At 36.5% G+C, this 16,536-nt stretch overlaps 1 protein-coding gene across 2 annotated transcripts in view; it reads right to left on the minus strand.

Annotated features, from left to right (window-relative positions):
* Nucleotides 1–16,536, minus strand: part of MTMR9 (myotubularin related protein 9) — a 56,830-nt gene that overhangs the window by 14,636 nt on the left and 25,658 nt on the right. For both annotated transcript variants that reach the window (XM_047717457.1, XM_047717458.1), the window contains 5 exons: nucleotides 14,132–14,305; nucleotides 12,089–12,306; nucleotides 11,078–11,239; nucleotides 7,105–7,246; nucleotides 5,127–5,347 (listed from right to left, as the gene is read on the minus strand). In XM_047717457.1, coding sequence (XP_047573413.1) covers nucleotides 5,127–5,347; nucleotides 7,105–7,246; nucleotides 11,078–11,239; nucleotides 12,089–12,306; nucleotides 14,132–14,305 — 917 coding nt within the window. The remainder of the gene's footprint in view (nucleotides 1–5,126; nucleotides 5,348–7,104; nucleotides 7,247–11,077; nucleotides 11,240–12,088; nucleotides 12,307–14,131; nucleotides 14,306–16,536) is intronic.

A 16,536-nucleotide genomic window follows, 5' to 3' on the forward strand; every position in this document is an offset into this window, starting at 1 on the left:
AAACTGAAAAGAATCTCCAAAGCTATGGAATACCACCAAATATACCAACATGCACCATGGGAGTTCCAGAAGGAGAAGAGAAAAAGGCAGAAAAAATTGTTTGGAAAATAATGTCTGAAAACTTCTCAAATGTGATTCTACACACCCTAGATAATTAAGGAACTCCAAGTAGGATAAATTCAGTGTCCACACTGAGACATATCAGTGTCAAAGTGTCAAAAGCCAAAGAAAAACAGAATTGTAAAAGCAACAAGAGAAAAATGACCCATTACATACAGGGGATTATTAATGAAAGTAATGGTTGACTTATTAGAAACCATGAGGCCAGAAGGCAGTGGTATGACATGTTCAGGGCACCTTGTGACATAGCTGGTTAAGTGTCTAACTCTTGGTTCAGCTTAGGTGGTGATCTGCTGGTCATGAGATCAAGCCTTGTGGCAGGCTCTGTGCTCAGTGTGAGTCTGCTTAAGATTCTCTCTTTCCCTCTGCTTCTGCCCCTCCCCTCCACACACTCTCTCTCTAAAATAATCTAAAAAAAAAAAAAAAAAAAAAAAAAAAAAGACTATTGATCAAGATGTCCATATCAGCAAAATTATACTTAAAAAATGAAGAAGACCGATGCCACTAAAAATGACAGAGTCAGCAGCTCCAAATGCCCATCCCTCCAGAGAAACATTGAAAACACAAGTAGAAACTGTTAGAATCTACTTTGTTAGACTTCTGGGAAGTAGAAATATACGGCACACAACCAAATAAAGAATCAAGGAAAAGGGAGCTTGAAAAACAATAAAAAAGATTAATGATATTTTTATTTGCTCTTGCCCTACTGTTTCCCTAGTTCACAGAGGTCTTGAAGATGGCAGCCCATGATCTTAGTATGGGACCCTGGTTCCTGGAGCCAGAGGGAATAGAGAAGTCCCCGTTCACAAAGAATTGTGTCTCTCTTCTAACTTGACCAAGGGCTACCTGAAACTCTTGTCTTTGTTATGTCTAACTTCAAAATCACCATGGGCAGAAAAGTGATGGGCATTCCTAGAAAGCATAAGGTGAATGGACAGCCTGTAGCCATCTGAGTGAAAAGGTTATGGATGAGGGGTACGACAGAGCCCCAAAAGCCCAAGGAAAAAGCTTCTTTGGAAAATCAGTGTATTCAAAGTTGTCCATGTATAGTGAGGCTTTGAGAAAGCCATACGCATACCTAAGGCAGGGAACATGCTCAGAAAAGGCCCAAGAAGATCCCAAGAAGATCCCAAGATTTTGGCTTTGGCTGATCTCTAGGCTCAGTGAGGGCCAGAAGTTAAGGATGAGGCCTAAGCATTGAAGGAATATTCCAGCACAAAGCCCATCTGTAAAGACTGCAAAAGGGTTTTTTCCCCTTTGTCTTGAGTGGTTTTCCCTATCACTTTTCCCCTCCCTCTTTTCCACTCTCTCTTTTGTCTCCAGGCATTCAAGGAAATCACTGTCAAACATTAGCTCCACACAAACTGAAAGAACAGATACTTCAGAAACTACACATGAAAGAAAAATACACTTTACAAAATGTTTAGAAAAGGTCTAAATAAACAAACAGTTACAGCTTACAGCAAGCAATAAATACAAACTCTGATTGGGAAGAATCTGATTTCCAGAGAAATCACATTATAATATTATAATATTTTACATGTCCAGATTTAAAATTACAAATGATGCAAAAAAAAAAAAAAAACCCATAAGCAAACCCTAAAAATATGGCCCATTATAGAATAATAGAAATTGTCCCTAAGAAAGCACTGACTTTGCTTTCCCTAGAAGAAGACCTTAGATCAACAGTTTTAAATATGCTCAAAGAGCTAAAAAACAAAACAAAACAAAACTCCAAAAAACTAAGGACAAAGAACTAAAGAAAACCAGGAGAACAATGTCTCAACACCTAGCCTTTCTCAAAAAACAGACAAAATTATAAAACAGTACCAAATAGAAATCCTGGAATTGAAAAGTACAGTATGTGAAATTAAAAAAAAAAAAAAAAAACCTCACTAGATGATTTTAATAGCAGATCTAAGCAGGCACAAGAATAAGCAAATTTGAAGACAGCTCAACTTAATTTCCCCATTCTGAGGCGAACAAAAAAAGAATAAAGAAAAATGAACCAACAGAGCATAATGGGAATCCTGGAAAGAGAAGAGAGAAAGAATATATAAAGAATTAATGGTCAATTGGTCAATCATACCTCAATACCAATAGAAAAAAATGAACACAAAAAGAACCACCTATACAAAAATATTAAGGGTGAAAACTCCCCAAACTTGATAAAAGATATGAATCTACACATTTAAAAGTTCAACAGGCTCCAGGAAGGATAAAGGCAAAGAGATCTATAAGGAGACACATTACAGTCAAATTGACAAAAGCCAGAAAGAGAGAATCTTGAAAGCAGCAAGAGAGAAGCAACTCCTCATATAGAAGGATCTTATATCATCCCTCATAAGAGATTTCTCATCAGAAACTATGGAGGTTAGAAGGGACAGCAATGACATATCTGAAGTGCTAAAAGGAAAACAAAAACAAAAACAAAAACAAAACCATCTACCAAGAACTCTACAACCAGGACCACTATTCTTTAAAAATGAAGGAGAAATTAGGACATTCCCAGATAAATAAAATCTGAGGGAGTTCATTGCTAGAAGACTTGCTCTACAGGAGAAATGCAAAAAGGAATACTTCAAGCTAAAATGAAAGGACACTAGACAGTAACTCAAAGCTGTATGAAGGAATAACTCAGAAAAGATAACTATATATGAAGGTATAAAAGTAAGTTATTATTGTATTTTTGACTTGTAAGTCCTCTTTTTATTTCCTACGTAATTTAAAAGACAAACAGATAAAAATAATAATAAACCCATGTCAGTGGGCAAATAAGAATATAATTATATGTAATAATGTAATTTGTGATAACAACATATCGGAGAGTGGAGCTATGGAAGAGCGAAGTTTTGTATGCCATTGAAGCTGAGTTTGTATTCAATGTAGATAGTTATAAATTTGGGATATTAGTTGAAATCTACCTGGTAACTAGTAAAAAAAAAATTAATACACACAAAATAAGAAGGGAATCATGACAGTACACTATAAAATATCAAACATAAAGGAAGGCAAGTAATGGAGGAGATGAAGAACAAAAGAGGCATAAGACAAATAACATCTCAAACTGGCAGAAATAAGCCATTACTTTTCAGTAATCACTTTAAATATAAATGAAGTAAACTCTCCAATCGAAATGCAGAGGGTGGTAGAATGGACTAAAAAACATGATCCAACTGTCTACAAAAGATTCACTTTTGATTCAAAGATGCAAACATTGAAAATAAAAGGATGAAAAAAGATTTTCCATACAAATAGTAACTAAGAGAGAGCTGGAATGGAAATATTACATCAGATGAAATAAACTTTAGGACAAAAACTCTTATAAGAGACAAAGAAGGATATTTTAAACTGGAAAAAGAGTCAATCAATCAAGAAGATAGAATAATTATAAACATATATGTACCTTGTACCAGAGCCACAAAATACAGGAAGCAAAACCCCACATAATGAAACAAAGAAACAGACAATTCTACAATATAGTTGAGGACTGCAATATCCCACTTCTGACAATGTACTGAACTAGACAAAAGACCAATAAAGAAATACAGGACTTGAACAAAATGTAAGACAAATATAGAACACGCTGCTCAATGAGATCACAGTACACATTCTTCTCAGGTGTCAATGAAACATTCTTCAGGATAGATCATAGGTTAGGCCACAAAACAAACCTCAATAAGTTTTAAAAGACTGAAGTCATACAAGTATCTTCTCCAACTACGACAGCACGCAGTCAGAAATCAGTAACAGAAAAAAAAAAAACCACAGATGAATGAAAATGAAAACACAATATCTTAATACAACATATGGGGATTCAGTGGAAACAGTGCTCAGATGGTAATCTATAGCAGTAAAAATCTACATTAAAAAAGAACAAAGATGGGGTGCCTGGAGGTTCAGTCAATTATGCATCTGCCTTCGGATGAGGTCATGATCCCAGGGTCCCGGGATCAAGCCCTGCATAGGGCTCCCTCCTCAGCTGGATGTCTGCTTCTCCCTCTCCCACTGGCCCTCAACCCCCCCGCCCCACCCCACCCCAGCTCGTGCTCTCTCTCACTCACTGTCTCTCTCCCACTCAGCTGTTTCTCTCTCTCAAATAATAAATACAATCTTAAAAAAAAAAAAAAAAAAGGAACAAAGATCTCACATTAACAACTTTTAAATCAGTAACTTTATACCTTAAGGAACTGGAAAAAGAAGGGCAAATTAAACCAGTGCTAGCCGAAAGAAGGAAAAAAATAAGAGGAGAGAGTAGGTAGATGAAATAGAAAACAAGACAACAGAGAGCATCAGTAAAACCAAAGTTGGTTCTCTGAAAAAACCAACAAAACTGTCCTTTAGCTAGCATGAGAAAGGAAAAAAGAGAAGAGGAAACCTTTTGACTATACCCAACTGAGATTACCAGTTAAGTACCTTTAAAGATCATTCTAATAGGAATCTTCTAAATAAACCTATAAACTTGACCTGTCCGGACTGTGAATCAAGGAGACTGTCACTTTGGGCCTGAGGACAGTTTCCAGGGGTAACAGACAAAGTCTGGAGCAGGAGCAGGAAAACCTGTATTATAGCCCTACTACTGGTGACCAACTGGCTGTGTGTCCCTGGTCAAGTCAGTTAACTTTCTGGATATTCCCCTCCCAATCTATAAAACTGGATGGAAGGTGAAGTTGGATTATACGTTAAGGCTTTTTCCAGATGTTAAATTACCGTGATCTTGTATGAAGAAATTAACATTTAAAATGGTTACCCAGTTTACTCAAAGCTTTTAAATCAGTGTATGGACTAATTTTAATTTAACAGAACAAAGTCTAGGGCATGTTCTCACCTAGCACTGAACAGGCTCCTAGTAAGAACATACTTCATGTAATTTAATTTATACTAACTGTAACCTCTACCATCTTATAAGTAACATCAATGTAGGACCAAATTCTGGTCTCTTTCAGGAAGTAACCAAAACAACCACAAGCAGAATGGCCCCCATCCCATGTAAGCCGTGTACCCACCTTTCACTTTCATTGTTGCCCAGAAATGTTCCAAACTGTGAGGCATATGCATGCTCAAAGAGCATGATGAGGAAATTCTCATTAAATTCAAAAGAGCAAGGAAACTGACGAAGTATCTGCCACACACAGTCCAAGAAGAGAAGAAATACAGGTGACTCCCACTTCTGCTTACTATTACAATAGGCTGACTGTGCACAGCGCTGTTGGAACGGGTGGCCAGCCTAAGACAGAGAAAATGGAAATGTGACAGTCATAGCCTAGTGAGAGCACATTATAGTACACTCTATTAACATTATTTCAAACAACTGCAACAAAACTCTTATTAGATGGAATATCATATAATCTGGATGGTTGCTATTTAATGATTTCTTGGTTTAAAACAATTTTCAGCAACTGGGGAAAACAACTGGACTTCCAAATATTTAACAAGGCCATGCAGTTGAGGCATAACCATAAAATCTGCAATTATCCTTGGTGAACTCCATAAAATAAAATTGCATAGGTCTCTAATTTATAGCAAAGTCAAAGAATATAAGGTCTTTAGGTACCAAACAAAAGACAGCTACCACCTTTTATCTCTCCAAAGCGCTGCAGATTATTGTAAGCTACATAAGCGTCACTACTGAATGGAAATAAATATGGGGCTCTTACACAACAACTTTATAAGGTCACTCTTACTTTAATTACATATGGAAAAAAGTTATTGTCATGAAAAGATCTTTATAAGTACTTTTATATTAGAGATAAAATTGTTCCTAGTTGCCCTCTTCTCTCCAAAGGAACTGGAAGAGTCTGCCCTCTACTGACTAAAGGAAATTTAAGATCATTTGGCTCTCTGGTCCACCCAGAACCTGGTTACTGACCTTACCCCAAATCACACCCTTCTAGGTATTTCACACACTTGCTTTCCTTTGAGTCCTTATGCTACCTTATCTGACAAAGAAAATGTCATGAACATTTACCAGTGGCTAATGGTATTTTGATACCCATCAAAATGGTAATGTAAATCACATTCATTTATTCGTTTGCGCTGCATCATGAGGAATGTTGCTGAAGCTATAGATTTTTACCAAATATTTGGGATGGACTTGAACAGAGATATAGGTTAGTTGTCAAGCAGGATAGACAGACATGGTATACATAATAGCATTAACATATAATAAATCTAAATTTTTACTAGAAGGGCCAGAGATGATTTTTCTCCAGAGATAATTCTACTTTTAAGATCTATCTAAACATTTGTTCTTAATCACAACCATTTACTAAGTTACACGGTGTATATACATTTTGTAAGTCAACCTCTGACTTGCAGGAGGATCTCAATCTATTTTGCAAGGCCTTTTTTCAGTTGTCATTCAGCATTATGTAATGGCACTGCGTTAAGTCCTAGGGGTAAAAGAGAAACCATTGGGCATGTTTCCCCGACCTCAAAGGAGTCACTTTATTTGGGTCTCATTTAGGGAACAAGGTATGAAGACAGTGGATTGATCTTTAGCTGTGAAGAAGGTTAAGGTCCCAAGAAGGACTTCATAAGTGCAGTGACATTTAGCTGTATCTTAAATAAAGCAGGAGGATGTCACTGGTGGGGCAAGAGGATAGGGTGGAGCCGGATGAGCAAAAGGCAGAAAGTTCTAGAGCATGTGCCTTATAATACAAGTCCTCATGCCCCCTTCCTGCTTTGTTCATATTTTTTATCTCTACACTATTTTACACTCTTTGTTATTTCCCCTGTAGGTAACAAAGTACAATTAGTGAGAATTTGTTAAGGGAATGAAATGCCAAGTGAGCAAAATAAGCAAAGAGAGGCACAAAAGTTGAGAAGCAGTAAAGATTATAAATGTTCACTGTGAGAAAGACAGTTAAACATACCATTTAAGCATTTTAATCAATCAAAATTTCATACATTCTTTCCACTCTTGCAAACTGGGATCACATCAATTATTAGCAGTTCCTGTGCACACCGAACAGCTTTTCTTACCTGCAGCCACTCTCTTTCTATCAGGGCCTCAAAACCACGGATGGTCCTGCTTCTGGGTTCCAAGATGATCTGGGCCAGGGAGGTAACCTGAAGTGTGGAATCAGTTCCTTCTGTTCCATGAATCAATATGGATGCCCCTTCCCTGATAGGAAAATCCAGAGTACAAATGGGATACTCCCAACATGGTCAATCAACTCCGTTAAAAACAAACATTTATTGAGCACAGCATTTCAACCTCGTGCATTCTGCTCTTTCTAGTAGGATTTAGAGCTGAAATAAGGCACATGAAGAGAGCTTCTCTTAGGAAAGAAATACTATGGGTTTCAAATTTCACATGGCAAGATCCTTAAGTTGTAATAACCTTCACAGAACATTTTAGTTGAATTTTTTCTCATTTAACAAAATCCAAAAGCAGTCTTTTATCACACATAATAGGTGCTTATTTTTTCTGCCTTAATAGCTGATTAAAGCACTTCTCATCAAACCTAGAAACATACACTTAAAAGTTATTTTTCTGTATCTCTCTGACCTTGATTCTACCTTTTCACCATTAGCTGACTATTAAGGATGCATTCATAAACTGTAATGTAACAGAGCTAGGAAATAAGACCTGAACCACACTTTCAGAAACATGAAAACAAGAAGAAACATTAAAAAAAAAAAAAAAGGCATAAAACTGTCACTCTAGAAAGCCAGTGGCAATGATATTACTATACCATGATACTTAGGAGGAGTCTGGGATCCCCTTATTCTAAAGACTATGAAAGAAATATCAAAAACTAAATTAAGTACATTTCCCCTCCTCTTCTTCCAACTCTGATATTGAAATGACAGTGAAGGATATTTCAAGAAAAAGGAGAATAACCTCACCACTTTCTCATAAGAATTTCAAGTTTGGGGACTACTATTAATTCTCTTCCCACGTACTTATATCCTTTATGTAGCTATAACAAAAGGTAATTTTTTATGATTTCCTCTTTTATTATAAACATTTTCCCATGTCTCCACATCACCTTTAGAAGTACTGTATTAATGGTTATATAATATTTTATTAGGTGATCAACTAAAATTGGCCTAAATGTCTGAAGAGTTATTTAGGTCATTGCTAATTTTTGTTATACCATACTTAGCTTTTTGTCTTCTGTGAAATTATCTGAGAGTTCTTAATTTGAAAATAAGACTCCCCGCCATTCACCTATGGTTAGGTTAACAACCTCATTCTTAGGATGAAATCTCATGACTAGGTAGAAGGATAGGAGCACATATTTCTGATATATACATTCAATCAATACATCTTAGTTATCTGTGGCACATTTTACATTTAATTCCATTAATTTAATGTCTATTTTTACATTTTGAGTGATTGATTACAAAGGCAGATTTTTATGGAGATATAAATAATAAACCAGTATATATCAGAAAAGGGACCCAAACCATGGCAAAATAAACCAAAACCTTCAAGTTGTACAAGAATGTGCAAGTCCCTATTTGTTTCTGGTGGCCAGCTGAATCTAAACAAAGGTGGAGCTAAATCCTGTTCTTCACCTTGCCTGGACCTGCAGCATCCCATTAGTATGGCTGCAAATTCAGACAACATGGTGACAAGAGTTCATTATCATTTACAGTTCATAAGAAAACAGAAGCCTCCGTATTCACCATGCAAGGGGAGATCTTTTTATTTTTTTAATGAATACTGGCATTAATATTTATTATTAGAAGTTTTAATTAATGCTAAAAATTATCATTTTTAAAATTACATTTTATTCTCCATGTGAGTCACATCTACGCATAACCTGCTGGTTTAGACTGTAAGGAGTAATCATCTTGCCACAGTACAAGTTAATTTAATGGTGGGTTAAGTATACAGGAGAAATGTGATAGCTCCCAACATCTTGACCTTATACCAGGTCACGAAGTGGAAGTAAGTAGAATATTTTGATAGGAAAATCATCATTGAGATACCACCTTATACCAGTTAGAATGGCTAAAATTAGCAAGACAGGAAACAACATGTGTTGGAGAGGATGTGGAGAAAGGGGAACCCTCTTACAATTTTGGTGGGAATGCAAGTTGGTGCAGCCACTTTGGAGAACAGTGTGGAGATTCCTCAAGAAATTAAAAATAGAGCTTCCCTATGACCCTGCAATTGCACTACTGGGTATTTACCCCAAAGATACAGATGTAGTGAAAAGAAGGGCCATCTGTACCCCAATGTTTATAGCAGCAATGACCATGGTCGCCAAACTGCGGAAAGAACCAAGATGCCCTTCAACGGACGAATGGATAAGGAAGATGTGGTCCATATACACTATGGAGGATTATGCCTCCATCAGAAAGGATGAATACCCAACTTTTGTAGCAACATGGACGGGACTGGAAGAGATTATGCTGAGTGAAAGAAGTCTAGCAGAGAGAGTCAATTATCATATGGTTTCACTTATTTGTGAGGCATAACAAATAGCATGGAGGACAAGGGGAGATGGAGAGGAGAAGGGAGTTGAGGGAAATTGGAAGAGGAGGTGAACCATGAGAGACTATGGACTCTGAAAAACAATATGAGGGTTCTGAAGGGGCGGGGGGTGGGATATTAGGGGAACCAGGTGGTGGGTATTGGAGAGGGCACGGATTGCATGGAGCACTGGGTGTGGTGCAAAAAAAATGAATACTGTTACACTGAAAAAAAAAATTTAGAAAAATCTTTTAAATACCTTCTTTAATGCTATCAAAATACTGAAGTAGTTTGCAGTTAACCCACTTAAGCCCCAGATCCCATTTTCCATGGTTATTACATGGATGAAGTCTGTGTCTTTTCTGATGATTTTCCTATTAAGCGGAAATCTTTTTAACTTAGGTTATAAAGAAACAAAACCCTTCAATACTAACATCTCATCATTTTCATCCCAACACCAAGAATCTCTACCCATTACTGGTTTTGTCATTAACTCATCACATAATCTTAAGCAACCTGTTCTATGATCAATTTCTCACTAACCATAAAAACATTACATACATACTTCCTTAATTTGGAAACATCAATAAAACAAATTATAGTCTCAAGGAAAAGTGCCACCCAACTATGTGTTAATGATACTTATACCTACTTATTGTTTCAGAGGAATCCCCTTCTTAAAAAGGGCATTCTAAGCTTCTGCAACAACTTACACCAATCCTTTTGCCTCTGTGTTTAAGTCTTCTGCCTCAAGTCTCAAGGATTAGCAACCTTCAACTGAGTGAATAAACTAAAATCACTTCACATACTTCACATCACTGCCCTCAGGTATGCTCAACTTGAGATCCTGATGTAACTACACATATCAAGTCGTTTGTTAATAAGATACCTGAGAAATTAGAAAGAATCATTTTACTGTGTAACAGAATTACATGTTTCTTTTCACTGATATTTCCAAAGTAAGACGACCAGTTTTGCCCTCTGAGCACGGTATAAGAAAAGGAAAATTGGTAGATCCACAATTCAAGGATTTTATAGAAAAAAATAGTTCCTTTAGTACTTAAAAAAAATCTGTATTATTGGGGCGCCTGGGTGGCTCAGTGGGTTAAAGCCTCTGCCTTGGGCTCAGGTCATGATCTCAGGGTCCTGGGATCGAGCCCCGCATCGGGCTCTCTGCTCAGCAGGGAGCCTGCTTCCTCCTCTCTCTCTGCCTGCCTCTCTGCCTACTTGTGATCTCTGTCTGTCAAATAAATAAATAAAATCTTTAAAAAAAAAAAATCTGTATTATTGAAGATGTGTGATGTATGTGGTTCCTTAATCGTCAATTAAATACCAGACTCTATGTACATATTTCATCGATAACTGAATGGCAATGACTATCATATGCAGTAATTTATACAATGATCTGAACATAAGGTATAGACTAGGTGCAAACTTTAACACAATATATAAACATAGTCTGGATAAAAGCAAAGTCTAGTTAGTAGTACGTGTCCCATTCCGGAACACTGAAATACACTTTACCTGTCGATACACTGAGCTGCTAGACAAGCAGTTGTAAGAATCTCTTTGATGTGAGTCAGCCAGTTCGAAGCCTCCAATCTACCGAGCCATCGGTCCATGTTATGTGTTTGGTCATTACAAGCTTCTACAAGTTTGATTAAGCTCTCCTGAAGAATATGATACCTTTAAAAAACAAGAAAAAGTAAAAAAGAAAATGGAAAATACAATGATGAAGGAGAAACCAAGCCAAAACCCTACCCTCCAATATATCCAAGAGGCAAAGTAGCTCAAAACAGTACAAAAATATTTACCTAGTTTACAGTAATTTGATAATTAAACATTGAAAAACTAATATTTAAAATGATTGCAAAGAAGCTTAACATGCCTGTCATGGTAAATCATTCCTCAGATGAACAGATTAAACCAGTTCATACAGCTGAATTATCTGACTAGGGAGCGGGCCAGAACACTGCATTTTGTGACAAGTCACGAGGCCACACGACTGACATCCACAATCCTGTTCCCACAGGTGCAACACTAGACACTGGTACCTTTGGCAGGGATGGCCAAGGCGAGCTCAGATCCCTTGTTTTATTAGCTCCAACCCCACCCACCCATCCAGAAGCCCTTATAAACCTCTAGCTGTAAGCATAAACAAGAAATACAGGTAGAGGAAATAGTATGTGGGGGAGAGAAGTCTCTAGTCTTCTGACTTAGAAAACTATACTTATCTGTAGCATATCTGATCACTAAGTGTGGTGACCAGTGATCTACAAGTAGAGGAAGAGAACTTGCAGTGATGAAATTGCAGAGTTTCACTTAAAGAAAGCATGCTATTTGACTAAAAGTCACTTTTGGGCACCCAAGATTAAGTTTCCTGCTTATCTCACAAAACATGACAGGATATCCCTCCAATTTCTGACTTTAGGTTAATGGGTAGGTTCCTTCGAGAACCTGTTATCTTTTAACAGCTAATGGTTCACTCTAATGCACTTCAAAAAAGAGTCCATTACCGTCTTTAGAGTCTTTTACCTCTCAATAGACTTATGAATCCGCCTCCACTGGGGATAATGAGCTTCTTGTTCAAAGCCGCCACCTTTGGCTCTAGCTTGCTGAGCGACATTTAAAGAGCGGGTGTCAATGATGTAGCCTCGTTTTCCTGCCCTGAGGGTAGCATTTATCAGCTTTTCATCTTCTTTGCACCTTCTCCCATTTGTGCCAGTGAGTGGCTGACCACTTCGCATGATTACCTAGAAGCACAATGCAGTTTAAAATTAAAGAGTAGCTGCTTTGAAAGATTCTGAAAACAGAAATGAATTAGCTAGAGGAAGAGTTATCTAAAAAACAACTGTGTGACTCTTTGAAGATGAATTTGATCCTGAAACAAAGAAATATTTCTATATATTTGCAGTAGTTAAAAACTATAAAACAAAAATAAGCCTTGCACTTTAACAGATTTTCTTCTATCTCAAAAATAATTCCACATAATACGGTATAATTACTAAAAAGATCAAATATTACAATTCACTTAATCAGTAAATTGTTTACTGGACAAGGCCTTGTAATAGAAGAATAATAGCCTATGTACTGACAAACTTTTGTTTCAACTACATAAAGAGGGTGGCAGGTTTTATCAAGAATTACAGGGACGCCTGGGCTCAGTTGGTTAAGCATCTGTCTTCTTTTGAAAAAAGAATTATAAAGAGAAAAGGCACCCATGGTAAGATAAAAAAGTTTATGCACTATTCTTCTCGTGGGAATCATTTTCATATCTTAAAAACTGTTTGTCTATTATTTATTCTCCTTTGGCCCTCTTTCATCCTTTTCAGTATTTAAAGACTTAGATGTTTCCAAAGACCATTAACTATATATTATAAAATGTCTGGTTTTGAAACTTTTCTCAAGAAATCAGTATTATACTGGTCTCTTCCCTGGTGAATGGTTTAGTTATTTCCACTTTACCCCATAATACATGCTGTTATCTTAACTACCTTGAAATTTAACAGGATGAAGAAAGATCATCCAGAAGATGACAACAGCTAACTCCCAGATGTCGACAGTTAACTCCCAGCTAACCATGTAAATGGACACATAGTATATTTAATATCAGTTTTTAAAATGCTTTGTAATGAACCCTGATTAACAGAAATACTACTGAGCAAATAGGATAGATGATCTGATGTCAAAGCAGCAAATTTTTAGCAATTTTTTTATCCTAAATATCCATACTTGGTTTATTATCCAGGGAAAAAAGGGAAATGGAATATGACTATAACTTATCCACTAATTTACTATTGGCTTCGAATTGAGAAACAGAGTTACCGACTGAGAGAAAAGAAGAGAACAGAAACAGATTTAGAAAATATTTAGGGGGCGGCTGCATGGCTCAGTCAGTTAGGCATCCAATTCTTGATTTCGGCTCAGGTCATCATCTTAGGATCGTGGGCCCCATACTGGGCTCCATGCTCTTGCTTAGGATTATCTCTCCACCTGCTCTACTCTAGTCCCACCCTTGTGCACTCTCTCTCAAAAAAAAAAAAAAAAAAAAAAAAATTTAGGAAACATACACATACATACAGCAAATGCTTGCCTATTCAATTACTGACTCCTGTATTTACTAAAGTTGTAACAATAACATGTGTCACTCTTCTCCCTTTTGGGAAAATAAAAATGTCCACTCAATTTACCTCTTATAGGGAAATTTAGCACAGATAATTAAATATAGATAATTAATTAAAATAAAGTATCCTACCGCTGTTCTAGTTGGAGAAATTTATTTTTCTATCTAACAGCATTATTTTAAGTATCAAATGAACATTAGTTCCCTTTTTACTGAGTCCTGAAGATAAACCTATCTGGCCTTTCTAATTTTGAGCAGCATCATGAACAAAATTCAAAATCATACCCTTATCACAAAACATACTACTCCTGATTCCCTAAAATTTAAAAGGAGGAAGTCCTAACAGGAGAGACTAATCACATCTATGAACACGTACATAGAAAAGGGAGTATTTCTAAGAAAAGATCTGCAAACTAAGGCTTTCAGTGGATCAAGGAGCAGTACCATACACTTACCATTCCATTTTTTTTATGGTAATAGCTGAGTACTGGGAAGCGTCCTCCATGTCGAAATGCAGCTACCTTTCGAAGAGCTTCATCATCAATGGATTTGGGAACTATGACAATTGGCGGGTAAGAAGGGCAGACAGCAAATTCCTTATTGACATAGCTTAACCTCCATTCACTGGTCTGAAAAACACAAAATACTTCAAAGCTAAGCAAGTATCTCAATGTCACAAAATAATCTGAAAATTTTAAAGGACCTTAGAGATCAACTTCCACACAACGAAGAAGCCATCTCTCAGGAATTTAACGTAAGGATACCTAACCTATACTTGAAGGAGTTCTAGTCTTCAGAATCAGCTTCCTGCTATGCTAGGGATCCTCCATTCCTAGAAAGTGCTTCCTTTTATTGAGCAAAATGAGGATCCTGTCACTTCCTCTACTGTTTTTACTATGATTTCAGCACATGTTCCTATTTCACATGGCATCCTATTAGCTGACATCATCCCATTCACCCTTTTTGGGTACCTTTTATTTTATTTTTGGTACTCTTCAGTATAGCAACAGTTAGACTGTAATACTCTAGATAATGCTTAACCAGAACAGATGAGAACAGAGCTACTATATACATCAAATCCCCTGTTCTATTATTTAAAAAAAGGAGGGGCGCCTGGGTGCCTCAGGTCATGATCCCAGGGTCCTGGAATGGAGCCCAGCATCTGGCTCTCTGCTCATCGGGAGCCTGCTTCCCTTCCTCTCTCTCTGCCTGCCTCTCTGCCTACTTGTGATCTCCGTCAAATAAATAAATAAAATCTTTAAAAAAAAAATAAATAAAATTAAAAAAGGAAAACGTAGAAAGACCGGTAATATCTTTCTTAAGACAATAATGACTTAATACTTAAAAAAAAAAGTTATACATAGGAATCAATGAACTCATTTCTAACTCACTACACTAAGTACTAAAAGTATACCATATAAAGTTATCCAATGACAACTTATTTCGAATATTAAAAATAAAACCACTTGAAGACTGTAAAAAGTTGTATATGCAAATTTTGATATATTCTGATAAATCAGAGCTGGCCTAACATACTGGCCATGGGTTGCAGTATCAGGAAGATAAAATTGAAGGATGTTCAACATACTGTGGAAAAAGAGATTTAAAAAAAAACCCCTTTTACATGATACAATATATTTTTAAATTAAACCATTTTCACTTTTCAATTATTCTCTTTACCAATTTTAAAGACAGTTTCTAAAAGATTATTTAGTAAAAGGAATTTACCTGTTTCCTGCTCACCTCCATCTCATAATTCCCCCTTCCCCCAGAGGCAATCATTTTCAACTCTTTTAGCTTTAACTCTGGAGTTTACCTCCAAATTTCTAAATAATATGATTACATTGTTACTTCTTGATTTTCAAGATTAGGCATTACTTATTGATTTCCTACTCTGGAAAAAGTATGATCGTCCACTGACCTGCAACACCACTTTCTGGCATATATTAAGTTTACATGCCTAGAGGGCTCTCTACTCTGTCCCACTGGTGTATTTGTAGTAAGCCCCACAGCTTTTAGAATAGACTTGATATTTAGTAGGCAGTCTCTTCCTCCCTTTTTTTTCCCCCCTCTCCAAGACTACCTGGGCTCCTCTGAGTTCTCTGCTCCTCTGTGCGGCTTTTATGAAATTTCATGTTAAAAACCACTGCAGTTTTAATAAGACTGCACTGACCCTACGGATTCATTTGAAGAGAATTACATCTTTAAAATATTCAATCTCCTTGTCCATGAGCATAGTATCTCTCACCTTTTTAAAGCTTTCTTAATTTTTTCAATAAAGTTGTATAATTCTCTCAATAAAAGCCTTGCATACTTTTCTTTAGTATAGTCCTAGAAACCTTTTATTTTTGTTGCGTTTTAGTGATCTGTTTTCAAAGTTGTGGTTGATGGAGAGAAATGCTTATTACGGTCGCAAGATTCTTGCAGCTTCCTGTGTACACAAGCATATAAGCAACAATGACAGTCTTGCTTCTTTCATTCCAATCCTTAGACCTTTTATTTTTCCTTCTTGTTTTACTGAACAAGCAAGGAGTAGGGCTGGTAGGCATCTTGTCTCACTCTTGAACTTAAAGGGAATAATAAAGATTTGCTCTTTGTATGTTCTTATTTTGGGTAGCTCTATCAGATTTATCAGATAGCACTTATCAGATTATGTAAATTCCTTCAACCGCATTTCTGATAAGAACCTTTATCAAGCATAGATGTTTAGTTCTAGCCTACTGTTTTTTTCTATTTTCATTTTATTACACCATTTGTGTAATTTGTCTTTCCTAATTTTGTGATATTCCCTTTGCCTTACTATTTATAGCTGTACTACAATACATCGAATAGATTCTTTTTTATTGTCTTGCCTGGTGTT

This window comes from Lutra lutra, chromosome 2, assembly GCF_902655055.1.
Source record: "Lutra lutra chromosome 2, mLutLut1.2, whole genome shotgun sequence".
Classification (NCBI taxonomy): domain Eukaryota; kingdom Metazoa; phylum Chordata; class Mammalia; order Carnivora; family Mustelidae; genus Lutra; species Lutra lutra.